The following is a 27,792-nucleotide window of genomic DNA, read 5'->3' on the forward strand; positions in this document are numbered from 1 at the left end:
CAAAGTAAGAGACGTTGCAGGAGCTGGTCTCGAAGGCTGCTGCTTTCAGGCGGAAGCGGCTACCACGCGATTGGTGGAAAGAGAGAAAAGGATCCCAGAGGGAGAAGCGGCCCCGCCTTTTTCTATCCGGCTGGAAACCGCGTGCGAGGAGAACGCGGACGGTGAGAGGCTCTTTGTCCCCCCCCCCCGCCCCGGATTGGCAACATAGGTAGGGCGACTGAAGGAGAGGGAAGGTTGCCTCTGCGGCACAATTGAAGAACTTGTGCGCTGGGCCACGAGGAATGAAGGCTTGGTTGCTTATGGGAGGCTGAAGGTCCGCCGCCGAAAAACACTGTGTGGCTGGGAAGGCGCATTGCTCTTTACCTCTGAACTGCCCTGTGGGAAGCTGCCCCTTGGGCGAGTGAGAAGTGGGTTCAGCAGAGGTTTTTAGGGCTTGCCTACGTTCCTGAATTGATGCCCGGTTTCAGTTGAGAGATTATCCCGTGCAAAAATGTTCCTTGGGGCGAGTCCATTTTCTTCCGGTTTGGTGGCTTTTTGGGTGGTAGAAAATACCTTCGTTTAGAATCCCTCTGGAGTTCTGTTGGGTACACAGCGAGGCTGCAGAAATTTAAATGTTAATGCTCTGCGCCCTGTTTTGAAGCACCAGTTCTGACGATTAGCAAAATCCTTCCTGTTGTTTCTTCTTCATTAGCATTACTAATCTATGCCTGTACCAAAGCAGCAAAAGTCCAGCACCAGCTTTTGCGCGGCATCACCATGACAGATGCTGACCTATTTCACTGCAGCTTGAGGGTAATGTGTGTAAATGCAAAAGATTTTTCAGTGCACATACCTACAAGAGTTTATCATCCGCCACACTTCATTTTTTTTTTTTGTATAAATGTTTCTAAATGCTTCCAAAGATGTGAAAAGAAAGCAATGTATGCCCTTTACATATGTATGGTTACATATGCATAATGAATTTTATTATGTTTGCACATTGCTGTTGTGGTGCCATTCAGTTTTCAGGATAGGTTGTTTTTGTTAATTCTGTAATAATTTTTTTTAAGTTGCTCTAAAGAATGTTGAAAAATAGAAATAATGAGCAGTTTTACAGCACTGCATGTGTGTTATGACTTCTGTTGTGTTTTTCAAACTACTGGAGATAAAAGCTATTTTAATATGCGGCATTTTCCACTGCAGAAATGTCAAATGCAAAACAAAAAAGAAGAGGCAAGAAAATGAAAAATCAGCCTGCTAGTGTGACCTATCCTTTTGATGCTGGGCCAAGTCACAATGAAGCATATTTTTGGAATGGAGGCGAAAGAACTCCTCAGCGGAAGAAACAAGGTATTTGTTACGTTTAGTAGCTAAATCTTTGAACAGATTTCTTAGATTTAAAATAAATCTAAGAAATCTATCAAGAGATCTGTTAGTGGTCATTACAGAATAATAATATTATTATTATTGCTTGTCATTCAACTTCACTGTCCAGCTTATAGTCTTGGAATTTCAGGTAGATCATAAAGACCGAATACTTAGTATTCTTTCCATTTTCAAGTTATTTTTAAAACTGTAAGAACAAACACTGATTTTCCCAAGTTTATATAGAGTTCCTGGAAGTTTATTGATTTGTTTGATCTGATTTATATTCCACCTTTATTTTGTACAACTCAAAGTGACAGACATAATACTCTTACTTCCTGTTTTCCCACAACAAGAATCCTATGAGTTGGGCTGAGCTGAAAGAGTAACTGACCCAAAGTCACTCAGCCAGCTTTGAGTGTAAGGGTGGACTGGAACTCATGGTCTCCTTGTATTTCAGAGTTCAGAGCAGACAGAGTTTCTGTTTCAATTCTTTGCACAGACTTAGAAGGTTGCAGCTAAACCACGCCCTGGCCCCTAACTGTTTCAGCTCCCATTGGCTGATCTTGTTGCTATGCCTATTCTTTGGCTGACCTTGTTATCATGTCTCTCCCAGTCATGAATATTTTAATAGATTTGCTAGTGTCTCCTTCCAGGATATTGTTGTTTGTTTGTTTCCAGTCTAATTTACAGCCTTAGAATATTTTAGAGGGTCTCTTATCTAAGTACTTATCCAATCCAATCCTGCTTAGCTTTTAGATCAATCAAAATTTGGGAGTATTTTGTCATTGTTTGAAGGTTAGAGAAAGTGACTGGTCCAAGGTCACCCAGATGGTTTGGTCTAAGGTAGAACTAGAACTCCCAGTATTCCCATTTCTAGACTGGTACATTAACCACTACTCCAAACTGTTTCTAATAGTTACTACACCATAGCTGGCCTTAATAGCTATTCTTGGTATTAATACTATTTACATAATTTGTTTGATCATTGCTGATAAACATAACTTACATGTAAAGGATACGACTACCATACAGATATTTTCTGTAGTGTGGCAACACACTGAATGAAGTATAAATAATCTCAAACCTTTTTCGAAAATGATAGAATATATTTTTATATACTTAATTTATCAAATGGACATTTGCCGCTAAATTTTTATGTACACTCCTGAGGTTTTAATCATTTTATAATATAAAACTTTCCCCCGATTTATCAACAGAGTTGCATTTTGAAACTTCACAACAAGGCTTCTATCAAAAAGTTTCCCATGAAATGCCAAAATGCATAACGGGTGAGTATTCAAGAATAGCCAACCATCTGTGAAATGCTACATTTAGGTGCAATAAAGTAGGCAAGAAGATTCACTTTTAATCTGGTCTGAACTGATCTTAGACTTCGCTATGCAGTTTGTCTCCACTCCCCTGCTGTACTTTAGACCAGTGTTTCCCAACCTTGGCAACTTGAAGATGTCTGGACTTCAACTCCCAGAATTCCCCAGCCAGCATTCGCTGGCTGGGGAATTCTGGGAGTTGAAGTCCAGACATCTTCAAGTTGCCAAGGTTGGGAAACACTGCTTTAGACTTTCCTTTGTGTTGAACTGTAAAATTACCCATAGCAATCCTTGAGCTCATCCTTAGGAGGGCCGCACAAAAAATACTGGAAGTTTTGTTCCTAGTTTTGACCAAGCAACATAGTTTGCTAGATTCTATATTCTTTAGTAAGCTGATTTTTAAATTATGCAAATAGCATCCCCCCCCCCAAGCATAAGCAAACATTGGCATTGAATTTGCAGCTGCTTAAACCAGCATTGTTAAATTGTAAATAACAAAAAAACAGAAGTAAAAATGAAGACATCGGCAGGTCAGGATCTTTTTGTTTGGGAAAATCTGCTTCAGAATACTGTCTCTTCTTCAAACTGAATTTTTAAGCAAAATCTCTTTTTCCAGTGTCTCCTTTTGTGCAAGCCCGAGCTGCTGAAATTAAGGCTATGTTGAAGGCTGTTAAACAGAAGTCGTCCAATACTTTGGTGTTTCAGTCCTTGCCTAGACATATGAGGAGGCGAGCTATGAGTCATAATGTTAAACGTTTGCCACGACGTCTCCGTGAACTTGCCACAATAGAAGTGAGTTTCTTTTCCTTACTTACCCGCTTTAGCTTTCTTAATACTTTGCCTGCTAGGTAACCTGTGCACACTAGCAATGTGGCTAGTGCAGGTTGAAGTCCTCGCAGCTTAAAGCTGCCAAGTGTTATAAGTATTGATCGAGATGTCCTCCAAGGGATGCAGTGGCTCAGTGGCTAAGATGTTGAGCTTGTCAATCAGAAAGGTTGGCAGTTCGAATCCCTAGGGCCGCATAACGGGGTGAGCTTCCATTACTTGTCTCAGCTTCTGCCAACCTAGCAGTTTGAAAGCATATAAAAATGCAAGTAGAAAAATAGGGACCACCTTTGGTGGGAAGGTAGCAGCGTTCCGGTCACCCTTGGGGTCTAGTCACGCTGGCTACATGACCACGGAGACGACTTCAGACAGCACTGGCTCTTTGGCTTTGAAACGGAGATGAGCACCGCCCCTAGAATTGGGAACGACTAGCACATATATGCGAGGGGAACCTTTACTTTTACCTTTAGATGTCCTCCACATATACGGGACTTCAATCTCTAGCATTCTCGAGCCAACATGGCCATGTTTAGAATTCTGGAAAATTGTGGGATTTCTTTTTTTAAAAAAATTACAGAATTCCTAACCCCAGTAAATGTTATGGCAGAGTTTTATCCTCTGTGGACTATTCAGATATCCCCCCCCCCGCCCCCAATTTCCTACCCTTTATTTTTTGCTGGCGATTCTTGAGATTTTTTGTCCCCAAGATAATCGTTTTGGATCTTTGGGTCACTATGTCTTCTTCCCATTCCTTCCCAAATCACAATTCATAGGTTATCTGAATTTAATAAACAGTGCAGTGAATGATAGTATTATCCCTTGCTTCAACAAACTAGGCAGAGAAACCGGAACATCAGAAAAAAGCACTTCCAAAGAGCAAGTGCCGTAAAGCCAGGCGCCGTCACATAAACCTGACGCTGGAGTTCAACCGCAGGCAGAAGAAGAACATTTGGCTGGAAACACACATCTGGCATGCCAAGAGGTTTCACATGGTGAAGAAATGGGGATACTGCTTAGGAGACAAGCCCACAATGAAGAGTTATAGAGCCTGTTACCGAGCCATGACACAACATTGCCTCCTTCAGGTACTATGAATGCATCCATTCTTAGTTAGCTAATCCATTTGCTCTTGTAGAAAGTGGCATTCCATGGGTTCTTTCTTTGCCATAGTCAGCTATACCTGTTGGGCAATAAAAAACCCGAAGTAGGCTGGTCTGTATCTGGGAAATTCTATGTACTGGCTGGTTTCTTTCAGATTTTCATTCATATTGGATATAGAGAGTGGTGTGGTGGCCTAGAGGTGGAGCTCTCGCCTCACAATCAGGAGGGTGTGAGTTCAATCCTTGGTAGAGGCAGATATTTCTCCTTCTGGGCACGATGAGAATATTCGTTGGCATCCTTCAGTCTCAAAAGACTATGGTATTGTGCTCTGGAAAGAGGTCCTGAAACAGCATCTGGTGCGGCTAAAAAGGGCAATTCGGGAGCGGCAATCCCTTCCACACTGAGGGCAGATACATTCTGGTCCAGATTTCGCTGGTTCTGGGACTGCCTCTTTGCCTCAGCCTGCCGAACAAGTGTCTCTTTGAATTGGAGAAGGCCATGCTGCATCTTTAGCCTCCAAGCTGAACGATCAGAGGTTTTCCCAGCTGTTAATGTCCATTCCCAAGGCCTTTAGATCCCTCTTGCAGGTATCCTTGTATCGCAGCCGTGGTCTCCCTCTGGGGCGCTTTCCCTGCACTAATTCTCCATACAGGAGATCTTTCGAAATCCGACCATCCGATGAGAATATATCTGCTGAAAATAACTCCACATTGGCGGCAGGAAAGGCATCCATTCAGTTGCCCACAGTCCACCTAGAAGAGATTTGGGGATCATTAAAAGATGATGATTCATATTGAATATAGAATACTCAATACAGATAGTCCTCAATTTACGACTGGTCACTCAGTGAACATTTAAAAATAAAATGGATTTAAAAAAAAGAGGTACTTGCAATCTGGATTCAGAGTTACGACAGCCTTCTTTCCCGACCTGCATTCATATTTTGGGCACTCTGCAATCGGACTGCATTTATGACTATTTTCAGATTCTGCGGTCACATAACCACAATTTATGATGTTCTTTTCCTGGAAACCAGCATTTACTTCTGGTTTCAGGCAAAAAAAAAAAAAAAAGTCCATTCCGGAAAATGGGTTTGCTTAATGACCATAGGGATTTGCTTAGCAAAAACTGTAAAAAAATGTAAAGTCAGGTTGACCATGTGGTGTCCCCCTTAAAAATTGTCATGACTTATGACTGTAATTCTGGGCTCAATTACAGTCATAGGTTTGAGAACTACCTGTATTTAAAAAAATGGAATGTTTTATTCTTATAGAGCCAAAGCAACTCAATTAACATTTGGCCTTTATAGAACTTGTAAAATAGTTTGATGTTTATTTGCAGCAATTCTTCAGACTTAACCATCTCATCTGAATCTCATCAGCCCAGCTTCCTGATAAGGACATTAAGCTGTATTTCTTTAGATTAATCAATAATAAATTAATAAAGGCAGTAGACTCGAGTGCTTGCAGTAGGAGACTGGAGGAATTTTATTGGGATGCCTCACCTGAAATTGAGTAGTTTTTCTTTTGTATCAGGATTTATCCTACTACTGTTGTCTGGAATTGATTGGAAAAGAGGAGACACTTTTAACAGCTCTTGCTCGAATGTGCAATGTAGACACAGGTAATACATTTCTTCAAACTATTAAAAACCTATCCTAAAGGATATCTTCAAGAATTTAGCAGCCTAGTTTGTATGGATATTGTTTCTAAGGAAGAGCTCAGCTTATTTTCTATAGATCTTTGCATTCTGGTATTTATCCTTATTCTGAATCATTAATAGAAAGTGGCTAAGAAAATAACTATTTAGTAATATAACTTTAGAAAAAGAGGGGGGGAAACCTCTCCCATTCCCCATGACTCCTTTGTATCTTCAAAAATAATTTGAACAGAAGTGGAGTCTATTAAAAAAAAGGGGGGGGGGACAATCTCCCCCACATGTTGTATTCCTTTTCTCTCCTGGCCCTCCTTTACCCAGCATTTAAACTTGCAAGGGATACTTTGGGGTGGTCCTTTGAATCTAGACAGTACTTAAAACATTATTTTGAAGTGTGCTTACTTGATGTCCCCTTTTCCAGGGCCGACATTCGCAGCTGTTTCTTGCCTATCTGGAAAGCGTCAAGGTTCCCTTGTGTTATACCAAAAGGACCGGTATCCTCAGGATACGCTTGGTCCAGTTACTTTCCTTTGGAAACCCAGACATGGGTCTGGTGAGACTTCTGAAAACAGGCAACTGTGGATATGGACACATCCAGCTTTTAAGCAGGTACAAAGCTCACCATGTGATTCTTGCGTGAAATATTACAAATATGTGATGCTTTGGGCTGGTTCATTTACTGTATTTTTGGGACTATAAGAGGCACCAGAGTGTAAGACACACCAAGATTTTGAAGAGATAAATTAAGAAAAAAGTTTCTGTACTCAGTAGGCCGCCCAAACCCTCTGTATGCCTCATTTTTTTGTGCAGAGAGTTTGAGAGGACTACAAAGTGCTCCTGGGGGCTGGAGGGGGGCAAAAACGAGCAAAAACCGGCCTTTTCGCTTATTTCCTTCCTCCCCAGCCCCCAGGAGCACTATGAAAGCTTCCTAAAGGCTATGCACGGCCATTTTGGTGAAGGGGACGAGGTTTCGGGAGGCCAAAAATTCTGTATTCCGTGCGTTAAGACGCACCCAGATTTTCACCCTCTTTTGGGGGGGGAAAAGGTGCGTCTTATACTCTGAAAAATACAGTAATTAATTTGGTATTAGCCTTCCCTCTGAGTGGAAGACTGATTATTATATTTTCTTCAGAGGCTCATGTTAGCAACCAGTGACAAGAATGCTACATGCACATATTGCCAGGGAATACTTTTATTCTTTGCTCTGCCATTTGGATAGTTTGACTGGAAGTTGCCTTACCAGGTCAGGGTATTAGCGATCCAGCCAAGTAGTAGCATCTGTTCTGGTTGCTAAAAGTTCCCCAAAAGTGTAAGCAGTTTTACGTTTCACCTATAGGCTGATGCATTTGACTGTCCATCTTTGGTCACCTTGGATGTTCCTAAAGGAAACCTATCAAAAGATCTTTTGATTGTCATTTGGATGTATGACATTACAAATAGCTGAACAAGGCTTAATACTGGTCATGAGACATTTTTGGGAGGTCACTCGAAAGAGTTTGTTGTCTCAGAAATACGAAGATATATTGTATAACATTTAACCCCCTCCCTCCCTTTGATTCCATGTCTTAAAAGCACAGAATAATTCTGAAATTATTAGATCCTTGTTAAGGAAGTAATGAGGACTGAAAAAAATGTGCTCTTTGAGCCTGAGGCATGTGATAGAATCAAGTTATCTATGTATAATGATGGATAGTAGGTAATTGCATACCAAAACATCAGTTCTTGTTTTGGGGATAAATATGAAGAGTAAGGCCAGAAAAACATGGCACCAGCTGACAAAAAAATGATGGTTGCAGAGTAAATATTACCCTTCTGAACTATAATCTCTTCTGAAATAATCAAGGGGAAAAAAACAAATGCAATGCCATTTTCTCTTCTGGTGTAATGTTGCTGCAGGTTTTGAAAAAAAGGTGTTTTATTGTCAAGTATCAACTAATGCCTTTTGGAAACATTAGTTTCCAAATTAGTTTGGAAGCAGGCTTGGTAGGCTAAATAAGAATTCTGAGAATGAAGTCCTTAGGTACTGTAGCTCTTTCATTTTCAGCCATTCCATTCCTTCCTGTTCCTAGGATAGTACTGTTTCCTTGGCAGAGATACATTAAAGACGGTTCCCATATTTAGAAGTCCTTTTTTCTCTTGCTTCTCTGTAGGGCATTCTTGCTGAATTAAAATCAGTCTTCCAGTGTTCTGAGCCTGTGGAAACCTGTGAGCCTGAACCTGTGGTTACTTTTACACAAGAGGAAGATAAAACAAACATTCCTGAACATGTTGGCCACAAACGAAAAAGGGAAGATAAAGCAGGAGAAACAGTTGTTCCAGTGAAAAAGATCATTGGTGATGGAACCAGAGATCCAAACCAACCATATTGCTGGTCATCACAAACTACTGGAATTACCATAAGGTAGATGTAGATCATGGCTAACTTTTCATGACTGTTTGCAAATGTAAGCTATTTTTTTAAAAAATATTTTTTTATTATTTTTACATTTAAAACAATGCAATACCGCGGAGTCGGAGTGACCATACATTCACATTATATACAGTTAGTTTCAACCATTGACAATTAAACTACTTAATACATTGTCTATCCTTCTGTCCAATCACAATATATACATTAGTTCCAGTCTTGTCACCTTGTCTTATACCAATCATAAAATCTATTCCATACTTCAAAATATTCTGATTCCCCTTTATTTTTAAGTTCAAGAGTAAGTTTATCTGCTTCTGCACAGGCCAACACTTTTCTGATTATATCTAGCTCTGATGGTGTATTTTCTTTTTTCCAATACTGTGCATAGGTTATGCGCGCTGCAGTTAGTATATGTATAATTAAATAAAGTGTATCTTTCTTAAACCCCTCCGGTATTATGCCTAGGAGAAAAGTTTCTGGTTTAAACATAATTTGTTCTCCCACCATTTGTTCTAGCCATGATTGAATCATTTTCCAATATTTTTTTGCCTCGCAAATGTAAGCTATTTAAACTGCCTTAACAGTTACATCGATTTCTTACCTCTTTCAGTGACTTGACAATGGAGATTCTCCGATATCGATTGATAGGTCCCCTCTCACATTGCGTCCTTACAGAGGCACTCAAAGTTGCATTTGTCCATACAGTAAGTAAATCAGTAACTTCAGTAATTTTTTTTTATGTACAAGATACTATTCAGTTATGATAAATGTAAAATTCAACATTTTATGTCCCTAATTATAATTATTGTATTACAGAAGCACAAGCCTTCACAAATTGTCTCAAGAGCTCTATGTTATTTCAGATTATCTGTCATGCTTCTGGCTTTTGAAGGAATAGAGAGGAATGCATTGTATAACCCATTGAACTCTAGACCTCTGTTTTTCAACTTTAGCAGCTTGAAAATGAATTTAACTTCTAAAAATTGCTGGCTGGGGAATTCTGGGAGTTTAACTCTGCACACCTTCAAACTGCCAGGATTAAGAAACAGTGCTCTAGAGTTTCTATTTACAATCTGCATTTCAGATTCAAAGGACTTTTTTTATTATCAAATATTTTTTTAAAACTTGGGAAGTGGGTATTTATTGCTTTCCTTTATCATATGCACGATCAAGGCCCATGGATTTTGTAATGCGATATAGCTAAACCAGTACTTTTACTCATATACGCATATGCTTCCTAGCTCTTTGTATCAGAGAGAGGAATTAACTTTGTTAGCTGATTATATTTTCTGTATTATTCCTCTGATCACTATTCTTTTGATCACTAGGACCTAGATCCTACAGATCCTGAAATCAACAGTTGGTGGGTAGAAAATTGCAAAAATCCCGATCGGGTATCTCTCCATCATTGTCAAGAGTCCAACTTTGAAGCAATGCAAGGTAAGGTCTAATAGTATTCCTTATGATTTTTTTTTCTGTAGGTGAAGCCATTAGTGGATTTAAGACGCTGAACTTGTCAATCAGAAAGGTTGGCAGTTTGAATCCCTAGCGCCACGTAATGGAATGAGCTCCCGTTACTTGTACCAGCTTCTGCCAACATAGCAGTTCGAAAGCCAGTAAAAATGCCAGTAGAAAAATAGGGACCACCTTTGGTGGGAAGGGAACTGTGCTCCATGCACCTTCAGCGTTTAATCATGCTGGCCACATGACCACGGAGATGTCTTCGGACAGCGCTGTCTCTTCGGCTTTGAAACAGAGATGAGCACCGTATCCTAGAGTCAGGAACGGCTAGCAGATATGTGTAAGGGGAACATTTACCTTTTTAATATTGTGGAGTGCATTATAGCAGTCTGTATGTGATGGCTAAAACATGTGACAAGGAGCAAGATCTCATGATTGAGAAAAAACCTGAGGTCTAAGATAAAGCTGTGCAAAGGCCATCCTAGCTACATCTGCGATTTAAGGCAGGAATTGTGAATTCAGAGGGATTCCTAGATTTATGAACTGATTTCTGGAATCAAAAGCTTTCCATACTTTAAGCCACTCTATTGCTGGGATTGAGCCTCTCTTTTGAAATAATTGAACTGCAGACTAAGACAATTGGGATTACTGCTCTGAGTTTAATTTTGGAACAAGTCTTCAATCTCACAGCAAGGAGAAAGTTACTTATCTGTTCTTCATATTTTGCTAGGTACAATCTATGTAATATAAAGTTGACAAAAGTTTATTTTTGAAGTTTCACCTGTTTTGTATACTTTAAGGTTTAGCTTCCTCAGACATTCCATCAGGTACTGTACTGGGTTTGACTGTTGGGGATCCTCGAGTGAATTTACCAAAAAAGAGATTGAAAGCCATGCCGAATCCAGCAAAATACCAAGGTAACGTGTCATGTCCATAATGTAACAAAACCAAAATTATATTATATCAGGTTAAGTTTATGTGTTTTTAAAAATTGCCATGGGACATCTTAAGACTTGGGATTCAACTAGATGTGTCCAGGCCAATAAGCATTATGTAGAGAATAGAACGGTGAGGAAGGGGTGTGGCACCAAACTGGTCTTGTGCTCAATGGAAGCCTCTGTTAAATGATACAGATGATCCAGGTTCGAATCCTGGCGAGGCCAACAGGTGTCATCACCCAAGATAATAACTCTTTGTTTAAATTATTCCAGAAATAGATATTTTAAGAGAAGTCTTAAGAGTTCCTGGCAGACACTGCTTGCTTCGCTGTAGAAACTTTTTCTTTCTATAATTGGAGTAATAATCATAGGCTGATAATTGCAAGTTGCAGCTTGGAATTGGATTCTTAAGATTATGAGTTCACTTTTATCCATTTATTTGCTCGTAGCTCATGGCTTTTTTAGCAGCGCAATTTTAACAATCTGTTTACCCTTCTGCATTTTGCCACCTGTCTTCCTAAAGGTATCTCTACATTACTTGATATAGGCAATCAATAATCCAACCCAATTATACAGTGAAAATTGCAATGCAATCATAAAGATTGAAGGAACCATTAAGGTTGTCATGTCCAGCCCTCTGCTCAATGCAGGAATAGCTGAGGATCCTAATTTGATGGCAGTCTAGGTTGTGTTGAAAGTCATGCAATCTATCTTTCTAGCAATGCTTTACATCAGCATGCTGGCTGGGGAATTCTGAGAGTTGAGTTCCACATAATTGCAAGAAATATTGAGAAATATTGGTTTACAATGTGAAACTGCTCTTAATAGTTCAGAAGCTTTCCCCCCCCTAACATTCTACTGGAACCAGTTTTCTTACATCTTGGATTGCAAACTTTTTAGACTTGGAACCTGCAATTTGTTTCCCCCTCCAGCTAAAAGGGCAGAACATTTTCACCTGTTTTTAGGGAGTTGAGAAGGAGTGGAACCCCCCTGGAAGGCAAACAGCTACCATTTCTACTCTTTTAAAAAATTCTCCCAAATCAGACTATCAGCACAGTCAAATTCTAATGGTGCATTTTGAGTCTGGGTCAGTGGTGGGTTGCAGGCGGTATGCCCCGGTACAGGCATACCGGAGCCTGCCCAGACCATCGGGTACCGTTCCAGTACGGTGCTCCGGAGGGCCCGCCCGCCCGCGCTCCTTACTTGTCTTTAAACCCTTTGGCGCTTCCGCGCACGCGCATGGCACGTACAGCACCTGTGCAACGCTCCGCCGAGCAGCTAGAGCTTTGCAGAGGCTTGCGGAGACGTCACTGGAAGGTAAAACGCACCCCGTGCGTTCATGTGGAGCATGCCAGTCCCTGTTGCAATCATACCGTTTGCAACGGGATCCAGAACGCACCACTGGTCTGGGTGGAAGGAAGTTTGAGCATATAGCGTAAATTGGAGTGGCTTGATTGCCCAATTATTGTTCAAGACAAAAGTACCAGGGAAATCTTGCCTTTTGCTGCCACATATTAGTTGTGTGATTTGAGACCTCAGCAAGGCTGCAGCAGGCCCTGTGTTAACCAATTTGGTTGACCTTAAACTATTATTCCATTTTCTTTCCTGTAAAATGATAATACAACAGGCCTTGGCATCTTCATGATACCTTTTTGGGTATTAAAAGTTTTAGCAAAGCCCTCTTCAGTTTTCTCATTCCTAGTTCCTTCAATCTTTTATTTAGAGCACCTCATTTCTAGTCTCCAAATCATCTGAATTACCATTCTTTGAATCTATTCCAGTTTGTCTTTTTTAAACTGTGGTGCCCAGAACTGGACACAGTACTTGAGGTGGGTTCTAATCAATGCCCAATAAATTATGAATCTCACATTCAAGAATTGGAAATTGTACTTCTATTACTGCGGCCTACATTAGAATTTGCTCTTTTTGCAACTTATTTTGTTCTTCAATCACCTTTCATTAACCACTATTCCAAATTATTTTTCACAAGTGACATTCTCAAGCCAAGCATCCTCAGTCCTAGACTTGGGCATTTGATTTCTCTTTCCTAAGTAAAGACTTGGTGTTTGGCTCCATCATCCATTACAGGTAGTCCTCAAGTTACAACCGTAATGGGGCTTGCCTATTACATATGTAACAATCATTTTATGAGTGTTCTTGTGATGGTCATTAAACGAACACATGGTTTTGCTATGGTATGGTTTTGCCAAAAACTGAAAGTGACAATTTCTGGCAAAACTGTTGTAAAACATGGTCACATGACCATGGAACACTGTAACCAACTTTACATGTGACTGTGTTGACACATTTCTGAAGTGTGGTCAAATGACCATGGGTAAAACTCCAACTCCGGAAATTCGGATCCAAGTTGCAAGTCCCCCTTTTCAGGTAGGTCGTAACCTCGTAATTAGTGAGCGGTTATTTAGTGTAAGGTTGTAAGCTACCTGTATTTCAGTCTGTTTCTCCAAGCAGCAAGATTGTTTTAAATTTTATTTGTTCCTTCCGGAGTATTAGCTGCCCCACTTTTCACCTGTTCCGACTAGCAGGCCTGGCATAATTACAACTGTCCCTCCTGGCAAATGTACTATTAACTGGTTATTTTAGGGGTATTGTTTTTAATTTATTGTGTGTGTTTTAGGGGTTCAAAATCCTATATTTATATATACTGCTTTGTACAGTTCTTTTAATTCCATTTTTAACCTCCTCCATTCTAACTGTACATATTCAATTTTTATTGTATTTTGATATATTTTGCATGGACTGTACACCGCCCCGAGTCCCTTTTGGGAGAGGGGGCGGTCTAGAAGCATGAAAAATAAAATAAAAAAATAAATAAATTTTGTGGCACCTCTAATTCTGGTAGGCCTTTTGGCCATCTCCCTCTCCAAAATCATTAATAAAAATACAGGAACCTGACTCAGAGACACATTGCACTGAGCTCTTCTTGAGCTTGATTTTTTACTCTTTTGTGTATCTCTTTAAATGTCATGCATCCAAGCCCCTATCGAACTAGTTTGCTCATGCTAATTTTGTGCAGGATTTTGTGAAATGATTTGCTGAAATTAAGGTATTACAGCATCTCCGCAGTCTACTGAAAAACTCACCTAAACCAAAAATGAAACAAGTGCAACAAGACTTGTTTTTGATGATTCAGGCATATTTTTAATTAAAAACTATGTGCTGATTGATTCCTTTTTCGGCTTAGAATTTTCTGAGATATACTGTCAGATTGATTGGTCTGTGGCTTTTCAGATGTTTTCTATTTTTTAAGATAGGGACAACATTTGCTCTCCTCCAGTCATCTGGCATTTCACTCACTCTCCATCTTTTTGCACAGAAGCTTTCTTAGCTCCCTCATCTGGTATCCTTCAACTCTGAAAAAACAAGGATGAATGCTTGATTTTTCTATAGCAAACATCTCTATTGCTTCCAGCAGCATTGGCCAGATGCAGCTTGCCTTATGAAACCTTACTTTCTAACTTTCAGTCTTGCCCAATAAAGTGTTTTATCCATTTGTCTAAAGTCTGACCCTGATTGATCTAGAACCGTGATGGCGAACCTATGGCACGCGTGCCACAGGTGGCACACAGAGCCATTTGTTAGGGCAAGCGAGACGTTGCCCTGTCAGTTCCAGCGTGCATGCATGCGCTGGCCAGCTGATTTTGGCCTTCTTTTAAGGCCATTTTCCCCCCTCCGGAGGCTTCCTTGCACCTGGTCTAATTACCTAGTCTAAATGCACTAGGGACTGTTGCATATTTAATGTCAGAAAGTCTGTACCTTATCTTAGTATGAGGCAATTATGGATGCATCAGATTTTTTGGAAGACTGGTGTGACAGCCTGGCTGCATTTAAAAATTTAATCTTTATTCTGTTTTTGAAGAATGTATAACTAGTATATACTAGCAGGCAACCATTAAATCTGTGATTTATAATAGAAGAATTAAGGCAAGAAAAAGAAAGTCTTAAATGCACATATATCTCTTAATGCAATGGTTCTTAACTTGAGATGAATTTCCCCTAAGAAGATAATTTAGGCATATCATTGAATAATGGAGCCATTTGTAATTGATTGATTGTGAGTTGAGGATCCAGTTTGGAGTCTGTTTATGGGTTGGTGAGGCAATCTATTTATTCTAGACTGGAAAAGGGCGTAATTGAAAGCCATGGTGGTGCAGTGGTTAAAGTGGAGTATGACAGGCAAACTCTGTCCACAACCTGAAGTTCAGCCCTAATGTGACTCAAGGTTGACTCAGCCTTCCATCCTTCTGAGGTTGGTAAAATGACCTGAATTGTTGGGAGCAATATGTAAATAATGCTTCTACCTTGTAAATCACCCAAGGAGTGCTGTAAAACACCATGGGGAATTTTTATATAAGCCTAAATGCTATTGCTAAATGGGCCAAACAGCTTTAGAATCGTTGTTCTATTTTATCAGTGACTTCCGGTTTTCTCGGAGGGTCGTTTTGAGCACTCCACAGGCGTCAGGGAAGCCTCCGGACGGTCCCTGAAGCCTTCGGAGCGCTCAAAACGATCCTCCGAGCAAACAGGAAGTGACTTCTGGTTTGCTCGGAGGATCGTTTTGAGCGTTCCGAAGGCTTCAGGGAAGCTCATGAAGCCTCCGGGGGGGGGGGGGAGGCTCTTTTCTCTCTCCCCAGGCTCCTACAAAGCCTCTGGAGCCTGGTGAGGACGAAAAAAGCATGTAAAAATGGGGTCGCGCCTGTAGTGTGCGCATGCGCACTGGGGGGTCGCGCATTGCATTATGGGTGCAGCACGCCCACACACGACCCCCCCTGCGCTCCCCCCACTTATGGCATGCGAGCCAAAAAAGGTTCGCCATCGCTGTACTAGATGGATAATCTGTGATTTTATATACAACTGAAAGTGGGGACTATGGAAAGGATGCACAAAAGCCTTATAACAAAACAATATGCTGTATGTAATTGAAGAGGATTTAATGTTTTATGTTTTGTTTGACTTTGTCTGTCTAAAAATAAAAAAACTTTTACAAAAAAAATAGCATCTCCCAGCAAATTTAAGTTACATTCAGATATATTAACTATTTATAGGATCTAGTTCTAATCTAAAGAATGCAGGCAACATTGGATTTTGCACACAACTTCTGAGCATCTGTAAATCATAGTTGAAGTGTTAAAAATTCTCTTAATGACAGAGTATTCAATTTGACTATGCAATTAGGAAAATGCATATAGCTTTCATATCTTAAATGTTGAAGGGCAAAGAGGCAGTACTTTACTGGATAAAGCTAAAACTGAAGTCACAATTTCCCATTTTATAGCTGCAATTAAAAGTGTTATGTAGAATTTAGAGTGCACGGTAATTAAGATGTCAGTTCCACAGAATCCTGTAAAGTTTTTGTGGAATTAATGAGGAATATATTAATGAGGACTCTAGTAGAAATACATATATTAGAATTATTTCTCCCAGCTACTAATTTGAATACTTTTCTACTTGTACAATATAATGGTAGCCTTTCCACGATGACAAGATCTTCTTTTTTCTTTTTTCTTTTAGAAGATAAAGTTAAGCAACTGATGTTAGAAGGTGTATCTGAAGAATGTGCTCAGAGCTTTCTTTGGGACTCCAATGTCCGTAAGAGTGTCACAGACCATAAAATGTCAGAACAGGTAGTTTTCACTATATTAACAAACCCCATTCCTAAATCTCGTACGTTTATGCAAAAAAACTATAAGCTGAATTTTTTCCTAGGCTGTTTGCATTTATGTCCAGGGGTGTTGCTGTAATAGATCATTGAACTTAGATTGAAAAAAATTACACTAAGGATCTTCCCTGGTCCACCAGATTTCCTTGGGTGAATGAACTTGAATTTTGTTCAGCTCCTAAAATCCTGTGTGAGTCTATTTTTAGGTGGGAAACACACCAAAGTTCTTATAATGACATTCATGCGTGACATGGCTTGGTTCAATTTGCATGTTGTCCCACTTTCTGTGGGTCTTTTGTATCTTCCACAACATTAAATACTGATTGAGACTTGCAATGTCTAGTAATATGCTTATAAATCAAAAGATTTTGATGTATTTTATATGTAGCAGAGGATGTTGACTAACCTATAGGATGATGTCCTTTCAAGAGTGATGCTGCTCCTCTGATCAGTTGGTTAACCTCCATAACATGAACTATTTCTGCTCATTCAAACCAACAAAAATTGCATTCCTTCTGTCTTGCCTCTGCGGACTCAAATAATATATATATATATAGGACATCTAGGCAGTACAGACAACCAGATCCCTACCTGCTGAGCTACAACATCTCATGTTCTCCCCATCTATGTTTATGTTAACATGAAAATTACATACCACAAAGGACAGTTGTGTTCGTTGGAGGACTGCCATGGATGGCATCTACATTCCAACCATATATTTGCAGTGTTTTGTTCCCTTTCTCTCTCATTTATATTTTGCAGCCCTCTTACAGATAGTCCTCAACCTTTGACCACAACTGACCACAACATTTCTGTTCTTAAGTGAGACATGTGTTGAATGATTTTTTCCCATTATAGGGCCTTTCTTGCCACAGTTGTTAAGTGAATCACTGCAATTATTAAGTTAGTATCACGCTTGTTAAGTGAATATGGCTTCCCCATTGATTTTGCTTGTCAGACGGCCACAAACGGTGATCACATGACCCCGGGACACTGCAACAGTCATAAACAGGAGTCAGTTGCCAAGTGTCTGAATTTTGATGATGTGATCATGAGATGCTGCAATGGCTTAAGTGTGCCAAATGTTCATAACATCACTTTTTTCTAGGTCATTGTAACTTTGAACTGTCACTAAATGAAAGGTGGTAAGTTGAGGACTACCTGTACTAACTGCACTGTATAATTCTGGGAGTTGCAGTTCTCAGCATATCACAAGAAGGTTGGGGAAGGCTGCTCCAGCCAAACCAGCCTAAAAACATTTGTAAGTGCCTAAAAAAAACATTTAGCCACATGCAAATGTTATAATAAAAACCTGCTGATTTGCTTTTCATACAGTGTAGCTGCTGATCAGTATTGGTTCCCAGAAAATACAGTTCTGCTTTATTTTTGTGCCCCAACTTCTGAAATTGGCTTTGCTTTAACTTCAGCATCTCAGAGGGATATTCTAGATTTGGATCTGTTGCTACTGTGATATTAGATATTCCTCTGTCCATGGGATAAACTCATAGAATATATATGATATTCAGTATCTCTTAAGAAATTGCATGGAGGCTAGAGGCAAATAAAAATTTGTGTGCTTATCTGCCACTTCAGAGGCCTGGTTCCTATGGCCTGGTAATGGCTCCTGATACACAGCTCACCATAACAAGATCTGACTTATTTTTGAACTACCTTTTAATCCAGACTTCACAGCACTTTGTCCTCCTTTTCTGTCCCAGGATTTGAATCGTCTGAGAAGTAAACTGTTGGTACCAGGATCGCATCTTGATTTGGGCCTGGGAGAATCCAAGATTCCTATACTTCTGGTTCAACAGCCTGGAAAAATGCTTGGAGATGATCGATTAGGATGGGGAAGTGGCTGGGATATTTATCTGCCCAAAGGTTGGGGCATGGCCTTCTGGCTGCCTTTTGTAAGTAATGTCTCAAAGTGAAATAAGGAGAAATTAACCTAAATTATGTATTATATAACCTCATGCTTGGTGCCCCAAGAAGAGTTTGCCTTACATTTTCCACTGAAAGTTCATATATACTTTTATATATAACTGTAAGTTGTATCCAATTTTGTTGTGAAAACAAAAGGAAGTACAGTCTAATGTGCATGCATGCATTCATGCATGTATTTATTTTCTTGAATCATGTTGTGCTCCTTTTTCCAAAGAAAAATATAGGATAACTTTAAATTACAGATGTCTTGTAAAAATTCTTTATATTCAAATTCTATTTTCTCGCAAAATTATGAGGGAATTCAAAAGTTATTTTTATAATATACGGCATATACACAATGCAAAAATTTATTGGCAAGCTATTTCTCTGGCTATCCATATTTGCAAATACATTAGTAAATAACAATTGTGATTTTTCCCATAAGAGCTTCTGTATTTCTTTATCTCACCCATGCTTGCATATAGATACTATAGTGTACGTTCGTGGAGAAAACCTAAAAGTGCAAAAATACAACTCCAAAGTAGCAACAGATATAAATCTCGAATAACACTTTTTAATTTAAATGCAGCATTTTAAATTTAAACAATTGTACTCAAGGATGTAAGTAAACTGAACATGTGAAAAATAGTTTTTCACCACATTTTTTAATCTTCGCCCATGGAACATAGGTAAGAAAACCAAAAAGGATGGTATTTTGTTGACGATATATACCGTATTTTTTGGAGTATAACACGCACCTTTTTCCCTCAAAAAAGAGGCTGAAAATCTGGGTGCGTCTTATACACTGAATACAGCATTTTTTGCCTCCCCAAACCCCGCCCCTTCATCAAAATGGCCGTGCAGAGCCTGTAGAAGGCTTTCAGAGAGCTCCTGGGGGCTGGGGAAGGCAGAAACGAGTGAAAAATGGGCTGTTTTTTGCTCAATTTTGACCGCCCCCAGTCCCCAGGAGTACTCTATAAGCCACCTAAAGACTATGCATGCAATTTTCTTTTACAAAAAACGGGCCCGTTTTTGTGTAAAATGGGCCATTTCCCCCCCCCCCCCAAGCACTCTGCAAGCCCCCTAAAGGCTATTCAAGCCTTTTTTTGGAAGAAAAACGGACCGTTTTTGAAAGGTTTGCAGAGTGCAAAAACTTTTTTTAAAAATTTGCCTCTTCAAAACCTTGGTGCGCCTTATACTCCGAAAAATACGGTAAACTGAATGAGAATAACTTTTATCTGACCAGCATCCAAGACCATGTCATTGTCTTACCTTGTAGATATATCAAGGTGCAAGAGTTGGTGGATTACAAGAAGCTTTGAAGCACTCCCTGTATAAGGGGACACCCCATGTTCCTCATGATTATCCAGACTGTCCTGCTGGTAGCCAGTTTGCAAAAGAACTAGAGGAGAGTCTTCTTGAGAAGTTTAAAAGGTAAACATCTCACTGAGGTGTCGCAATCAACAAATCCGGTCCTGCAATATGCAGTAGCATTTTATTACTTTGTGTGCAATGGAGGAATTATGGTGATGTTTATACTTTTTTCCCTTCCGAATAAAGATCCCCAAAGGGGATAAAGATAAAATAAATGTAGACAGGCATATTATAGAATGGTATTATGATTACATTTATTTGGAAATAAGTCTCTCAAATGCACTCATTTGCAATAGGTAGCTGCAATTCAATTTTTTCCTAGTCTGTGAGTGCATGGAAGCCCACCCTTGAAACTATCTGGGGATTTTTAGAAGTAGTCTGTTGGGTACCATATGATGCAGACATAATTCCTTTTATATTTGCAGAATTTATTTGAGGGTGCAAAGTAGCCACTGTCTTTTTTATAATAGAGCCATAGACATTAGTGTGCCAAGACATCTAGATTCAGCAGCTGTTGGGATCAGAGATGATTTAGAATGAGCCATAGTATTAAGGAATGAATTTATTCTGGCATACTTGGAAGTATCTTAACATGAAAGCCAGTGATGGGAAAATGAAGTCTCATTTATCAAAGAACTGAGATATGTTGAAAAATGTCCAGTGTTAATAAAGCTTCTGATTTTATCAGGTACCTGCATGGACGTGAAAAATTATTTTTTATGATCCGTTATACATGCAAACTTGAACCTTGCAGCTCAGTATGTAACTGAAGAGGAAAACAATTTTAAAAATACATTTTTTGTAGGAATAGATAATTTCATATTGTATTATGGGCTTTTCTCCTAAATGGAGAATATTTTTGTCAGAGTTTTTTGTTTGCAGCAGCACATCCAGCAAGCATACAAGTAAATTAACTTCAGCAGGATTCAATTATATATAAGAAGCTTCTTTATATACAATACCAAATAGCAGAATTCAGCATACAATATCAGGAACACAGAAGCAATATTCATAGAAGCAAGTCATTACAGAGTACAGAGATACAGAGGCCTATATTGTACAGAGGCCAAACCAACTCTTATATACAGTACAGCAAGTCTAAGCCAACCCAGACTCCAAAACTATCTCTTATGGCCCTATACAAACAAATACTACGTTTCAGTATTCCAACAGTCCCCATTGGCTGACCTGTTGCCATGTCTATTCCGACAGTCCCCATGGACTGACCTGTTGCAATGTCTATCCAAATAGTCCCCATTGACTGATCTATTGCCATGTCTATTCCAACAGTCTCCATTGGTGACCTGTTGCTATGTGTATTCCAGTCTTTGAACATACTCCGACAATTTTTTTTACCATAGGCGACCTCCTGCAAAAAGAGCCAATTATATTAAACACGGGACCTTGGCTCCATTCCTCTGTCCATGGGATAAACTCACACAGGATTGGGAGACTAGACACAAAGTCAATATGGAATCCACACAGTTATCAGCTTTGGACAAGGAAGATTGTGTCTCTGAAGAACATGTCCTTGGTGGTCCCAGCTCTATAACAAGTGTGGTAGATGCTCCAACAAGCAAAGCAGACCAGCAAATAGATAAATGCTGTCAAATTCTGCAGATGGAAAATGAGGAAAAGGCAATAGATCCATGCAAAACAGATGAGGTCATTTCAAGTCAGGCCTTCTGTATTCTCAGGTATGTAAAACAAATGTATGCCTTGTCAATCACTCTTGGATAATTAACTTACAAGCAATGTAAATCCCTGCAATGCCTTTGTCTTGAAAGAAAAACTAGACATAGAGCAAATCATCACCTTCAGGATATAGAATTTTCACTTTAGCCAAGATAGAGCTTTCTGCTTATTAATTTTTCTTCAGTTGTTTGAATTACAGGAATTGGTTGTGAAATGTTGTCAATACAGTACAATTGTTGAGTTTCTGCATCTCCCTGCCATTCCTTATGCACATAAAGAATTACTTTAGGGTGGGATGTCAGCAGAAAAAACTACATACTCTTTGCTACTCCTTAGATATTTTAAAGGTTGAGCATGCCAAACGTGCACCCATCCATTTTACTAATTCAAACACATAGTTAGAAATATGAATTTCATTTGTGCAAAAAGCATATAATATTATTTTGTCATTTACCATGTATGTTAGTATAGTACAGAGTATAGTACATTTTACCATGTATGCATGTATGCTAGTATAGTACAGAGGAAAACAATATGTAGGTCACATAGGGCCCCGACTTCCCCACATTTGCCACCTCCAAGCCCCTTATGGTAGTGCAGCTGGAGGTTGATGGAGGAAGGGACCAACATCACAAAGGATTCACTCTGCACATTGATCCAGAAATTAAGGATATTTTTGCCCAGCATATTGTGTGAACCCAGGCTATATGTTGATCTGTTAATAATAATTAGTAATAATAATTCTGCAGTAATACCTTTAACACCATCAAACCAGAACATCTGCCTATCCTAGGGCCTTGGGAAGGACATGATAGGTGGAAAATAATGCCAAATTTATTTATTTATTTATTTATTATTCGTATTTATAGACCGCCCCCTCTCCCGAAAGGGACTCGGGGCGGTGTACAGTCACTAAAATGCATTATAAAATACATACATAAAACAGTTAAATAATTAAATACGTAGGTGGAGGAGGTTGCAAGACTGTATATAGAATAATAAATATAGTACATTAAAAGCTCTAATAACCCAGGAGTTAAAATATTACCCAAAATTACCCATTAAAATATATCCACCGGGAGGTAAAAACTAAGAATGTGCCAGGCCAGCTAATCGAAACAGGTGAGTCTTTAATTTTTGACGGAAGGAACGGAAGTCAGTGGTAGTTCTAATGTCGGGGGGGAGGTCATTCCAGAGGGTTGGGCCCATCACAGAGAAGGTCCTACCCCTAGGCGTCGCCCGCTGGCACTGCCTAGTGGACGGCACCAGTAGTAGTCCCTCCCTGTGAGAGCGGATTGGTTGTAGGGATGTGTGCGGGAGGATACGATCCCGCAGGTAACTGGGTCCTGTGCCATGGAGCGCTTTAAAGATGGTAATCAATACCTTGAAACGCACCCGAAAAACCACAGGTAGCCAGTGCAGCTCGCGCAGGAGAGGTGTCACGTGGGAGTATCTTGAGCTCCCCATAATCACCCGCGCGGCTGCGTTCTGGACTAGCTGTAGTCTTCGGATGCATCCCAAGGGAAGCCCCATGTAGAGGGCATTGCAGTAGTCCAGGCGAGACGTCACCAGCGCATGAGTGACCGTGCGTAGGGCATCCCGGTCCAGTAGGGGGCGCAATTGACGCACCAAGCGAACCTGGTGGAACGCCCCCCTTGCCACGGCTGCCACATGGTCATCCATAGACAGCCGGGCATCTAGGAGGACGCCCAAATTGCGCGCCCGCTCCACAAGGGGGAGTTGTTCACCCCCTATGGTCAGCGATGGAGTTAGCTGGCTGAACCGGGGTGCCGGTAGCCACAGCCACTCAGTCTTGGAGGGGTTGAGTTTGAGTCTGTTGTCCCCCATCCAGACCCCAACGGCTTCCAAACACCGGGACATCACTTCGACAGCCTCGTTGGCGTGGTTTGGGGTTGAGATGTACAGCTGCGTATCATCAGCGTACAGATGGTATTCAACCCCAAAACCACGGATGATCTCCCCCAGCGGCTTCACATATGCGTTGAACAGGAGGGGCGAGAGGACCGACCCCTGCGGCACCCCACAAGAGAGTGGCCTCAGGGTCGACCTCTGCCCCCCTGTCAACACACATTGCGTCCGGTCAGAGAGGTAGGAGCCGAACCACCGTAGAACGGTGCCTCCGACTCCCATCCCCCCCAGCCGGCGCAATAGGATACCATGGTCGATGGTATCAAAAGCCGCTGAGAGGTCTAATAGGACCAGGATAGAGGAACAACCTCTATCTCTGGCCCTCCAGAGATCATCAAATCCAGTCTAAACATCTGGCTGACTGTACAACCAATCATAATAATACAGTAGTAGTTATATTTTACGTTTTCTTCAAGAGTTCAAGATGGTACATAGCGTCTTTTCCTCATTTCCCACACAACAACCATCTTATGAGGTAATTGGGCTAAGAGTAATTGGTCCAAAATCTTCTAGTGATCTTCTGTGCCTGAGGGTGAAACCACTCTCCCTGGTCCTAAATGAAACCAGACAATTAAATTAATTCATGTGTCTTGGTTTAGTTAACATTGGTCTCAGCAAGTTAAAAAAAAAGAAATATTTTAAACTTTGAAGAAATTCTGTCCCATGAAGTCAAAGTAAATACAGTCCACACACATGCAAAGTTAGAAAGTTCAGAAGTAATGTTGTAATAATCTTATGAATAGCAATATACAGCTTCATAGTGCTTTACACCACAGCACTCTCTGAGTAGTTTACAATGCCAACATATTTCCCCCAACAATCTGGGTCCGCATTTTACCAACCTTGGAAGTAGGGAAGGCTGAGTCAACTTTGAACAAATTCTTGGTAGGTGGGCAGAGTTTGCCTGCAATATTGCATTCTAACCACTGCATCCCCACAGCTCTTATGACTGTCTCATACAATGAATTAAATGATCTTGAGTGCTCATCCTTTTATTTTACTTATTTTGTAGCCAAACAGGCATCATTCAAAGAAAGAATTGTTAATAGAGTATAGAGCACCTAGGTTTTCCAGAAAAGGAAAAATATTTTACATTTTATTGCAGTGTAAGTGCAGTTTATGTGCCAATCAAACTCCCACAAGGTTTTAAATAATTTAATATATTTGGGTATAAATGCTATACATGAGAGTACATGTATTTGTATGTCTAGGAAGGAGAAAAATACAATGAAATGAGAAGGTGGAAATGTGGAATAAATTATTCTAGAAAAATATGACTGAGTAGTTGGTTAGAGTCTGAACTGGGAGCATTCTATTCCAAAGTTTTTAATGTTTTACTTTTTTTATAAACTAGAAAAATATAATCTACTAGCTGGATACCCGTGCTCCGCTATGAAACTATGTGTTCGGGCTTGAAAAATTGACACTTAAAGCTTGAAAATTAATGAGTGGTTACGATCAGCCTCTCCTCTCCCCTTCTCTCCCTCAGGCTTGCCCCACAGAATCCTCTCCTCTCCTATTCCCCTTCTCTCCCTCAGGCTTGCCCCACAGAGGCCTCTACTATCTTATCCCCTTCTCTCCCTCTGTCTAACTCCTTAGCATCAGAGTGTTTTTCAGGTGGGGAGGGGGAGTAGAATGTTTAAACTCGCAGCCCATAGGCCAGATGAGTCATGTGCTGGCCATGCCCACACCCAAGTGGCAGTTAGAACAGAATTCTTTTCAGGTGGGGAGGGGGAGTAGAAGGTCTAACTCCTTAGTATCAGAGTTTGTTAATAATAATATAAGAAATACTAATGATCTGATGGTCATTTCGAAAAATCCTTTCTTAGCGAGCACCTAGAAGCCAAGAGGAACATACGTGCCTAATTTCAAGTTTGTAGGCTTTACAGTTCTGGAGATTTCATGATGATGCGTGAGTGGTATTTTACTTTTATATATATATAAATTGTATCCTTTCAACAGGACCAGAAAATTATTAAGGCAAATATCATTTTGGTGTCATCCTACATCTGGCCAAAGGCGGTACCGACAGCATCGTGCTTCCAAGATGAATGAGAAAGAACTGGCTGAAGATACTCTAATGTGTATTAATCAGCATTATCCCAGGGCCCTAATATGGGTGAGCTTGTCCCTTCTCAGAAAAGGAAATCCTGAATTGCACACAATGATTTGCATTCCAGAAAAGGAGGACTTGCTTCAGCTCGACAAAGACCAGCATTTTTGTGGTCCTCAGGAACCTAAGCACAAGGACCAATTTAAAAACAAGCTCTCGAAGAGAAAGGGAAGAAGAAAGAAAGCGAATGATGGGAAGGTAACAGAAAACAGTGCTTTGAAACCCATGGACGTAATGGCAGATATACAGGAAGACCTAGTTTTGGGGTTGTGGCCTCACCCTCTACCAGATGTTGTATCTCACTGCTCCAGAGTTCTCTTAGGCTTTGTTACTCAAGGGGACTTCTCATTGGCCTCTGGCTGTGGTGAAGCTCTTGGCTTTGTAAGTCTGACAGGTTTGCTGCAAATGTTGATTGATCAGCCGGCAGACAAGAAGGGGCTTGTACTGTTGAGAAATCCAGATTCATTACAGTACAGATTTGCTAGGCTTAGTGTTGAAGTTTAATTTGCCTTGAACTTCAATGTAACATTTAAGGGGTACTAAAGAAAATGTGCAGTAAACACACGCGCAGTTTCTCTCGTTTAGACTCAAGCCTTCCAAAAACGAATGCCACCTTTGTTTATATGTAACACGAAACAGGCTTTAAAAACCTGTGTTCGTGGTTGATTCAAGTACCCATTTCCATTATTCAGGGGGATATGAAATTTCTGAAAATGTATACATACATTTAAAAGTTGCTTTAAAAGCAACTGGCATTCACTGTATGTTTAAACAAATTGCCTGAAACTGCTAGCTTTGACACTTTAAATAATATCCTTTTGACTATATTGCTGGAGCTGGCAGTGGATTATGGACTCCTTGTAAGAGAGTTGTATCTGAAAATAGCATGATGGTACAATATTACTTTCCATGCTTTGAATCTGACATGACATTGAATGAAACCAAAATTAATAAAGCTATGGGCTGCTAACTGCATGAAGGATTCGGCTACCCGTTTTAGCCTTGGCTGTTCTGATTAAGCAAATTATACTTCGGTAGTTATCTTGTACTCTGAAAGTCTTCACAATGTTCAAGAGAAGGTAATTTGGTTTCTCTTTCAAACTGTGCCATTTTTCATGATTGGAAGGTGGAATTGCCTTACTTTGCTTCAAAGCGGTGATGGGATTCAAACATTTTTACTACAGGTTCTGTGGGCATGGCTTTGTGGGTGTGGCATGGCTTTGTTGGCATGGCAGGGGAAGGATCCTGCAAAATCCCCTTCCTCCCTACTCCTGGGGGAAGGTTACTGCAAAATCCTGATTCCTTCCCCACCCCACTAACCTGCTTTCCAGCTCCGTTCTCCTGTTCAAGGCAACAAAAGAAGATAAGCTGGGAAGCAATGGGGATGGGACCAGCCTATTTGACGGTTCTCCGAACTACTAAACATTTCCGCTACCAGTTCTCCAGAACCTGTCAGAACTGGCTGAATACCACCTCTGCTTCAAAGGCATACTTTTTGATGGTAATGAGAAGTCCCATTCACCAGTCAGCATATTAGAATGTTTTAAAGGCAATAAACATTCTTACAACAGAAGATTAGTGTTTGTGTCTGTATCTATATGTGTTGTATTTGAATTCTCACGTGAAGATAAATTGTGAAGTTTTCCCCTTCCCTCCCAGGATGGCTCTGTTACTTGGCATAGACACGGTTGAATTCCTTATGTGATTTCAAATTGTTGAATTCAGATCTTAAATAATATTTGAGCTTTTGTTTAAGATGTAGTAGAATTACTAATAACATGCATGTGTGCCTGAAAATTTGAATCAAACCATAATGGAAAATACATAGTAGTGGCACTGTTGCATTTTAACCCTCAAAAAGAATGAAAGAAACCCTTCTATGATGTTGGGAATTTAAGTCTTACTTGAATCATAAGCTTTATTTTATATTAAGATGGATAATAACACATATGCAATGGACTCTTGGTTTTAAATATTTACATTCATTTTGATGGATTTAACTTTTTTGGCCT

At 40.1% G+C, this 27,792-nt stretch overlaps 2 protein-coding genes across 4 annotated transcripts in view; both read left to right on the forward strand.

Moving 5' to 3' along the window:
* MATN2 (matrilin 2) overlaps positions 1–27,792 on the forward strand; it is a 205,077-nt gene that overhangs the window by 68,157 nt on the left and 109,128 nt on the right. The window lies entirely within an intron of this gene.
* POP1 (POP1 homolog, ribonuclease P/MRP subunit) lies at positions 5–27,353 on the forward strand. Of its 3 annotated transcripts, none has more exons than XM_081952152.1 (16): positions 5–208; positions 1,183–1,329; positions 2,565–2,636; positions 3,292–3,467; positions 4,337–4,585; positions 6,137–6,224; positions 6,679–6,866; positions 8,408–8,658; positions 9,278–9,371; positions 9,996–10,107; positions 10,929–11,045; positions 16,599–16,711; positions 18,465–18,656; positions 19,949–20,103; positions 21,405–21,740; positions 25,630–27,353. In XM_081952152.1, exons 2-16 carry the CDS (start codon positions 1,185–1,187, stop codon positions 26,282–26,284), a joined length of 2,943 nt encoding a protein of 980 aa, XP_081808278.1. In that variant the 5' UTR covers positions 5–208; positions 1,183–1,184; the 3' UTR covers positions 26,285–27,353. The 3 variants fall into 3 exon arrangements, with proteins under 3 accessions (XP_081808278.1, XP_081808279.1, XP_081808280.1); XM_081952153.1 differs by having other exon boundaries at positions 5–161; XM_081952154.1 differs by having other exon boundaries at positions 195–313.

This window comes from Natrix helvetica (genome assembly GCF_964273705.1).
Source record: "Natrix helvetica genome assembly, chromosome: 4".
NCBI lineage: Eukaryota > Metazoa > Chordata > Lepidosauria > Squamata > Natricidae > Natrix > Natrix helvetica.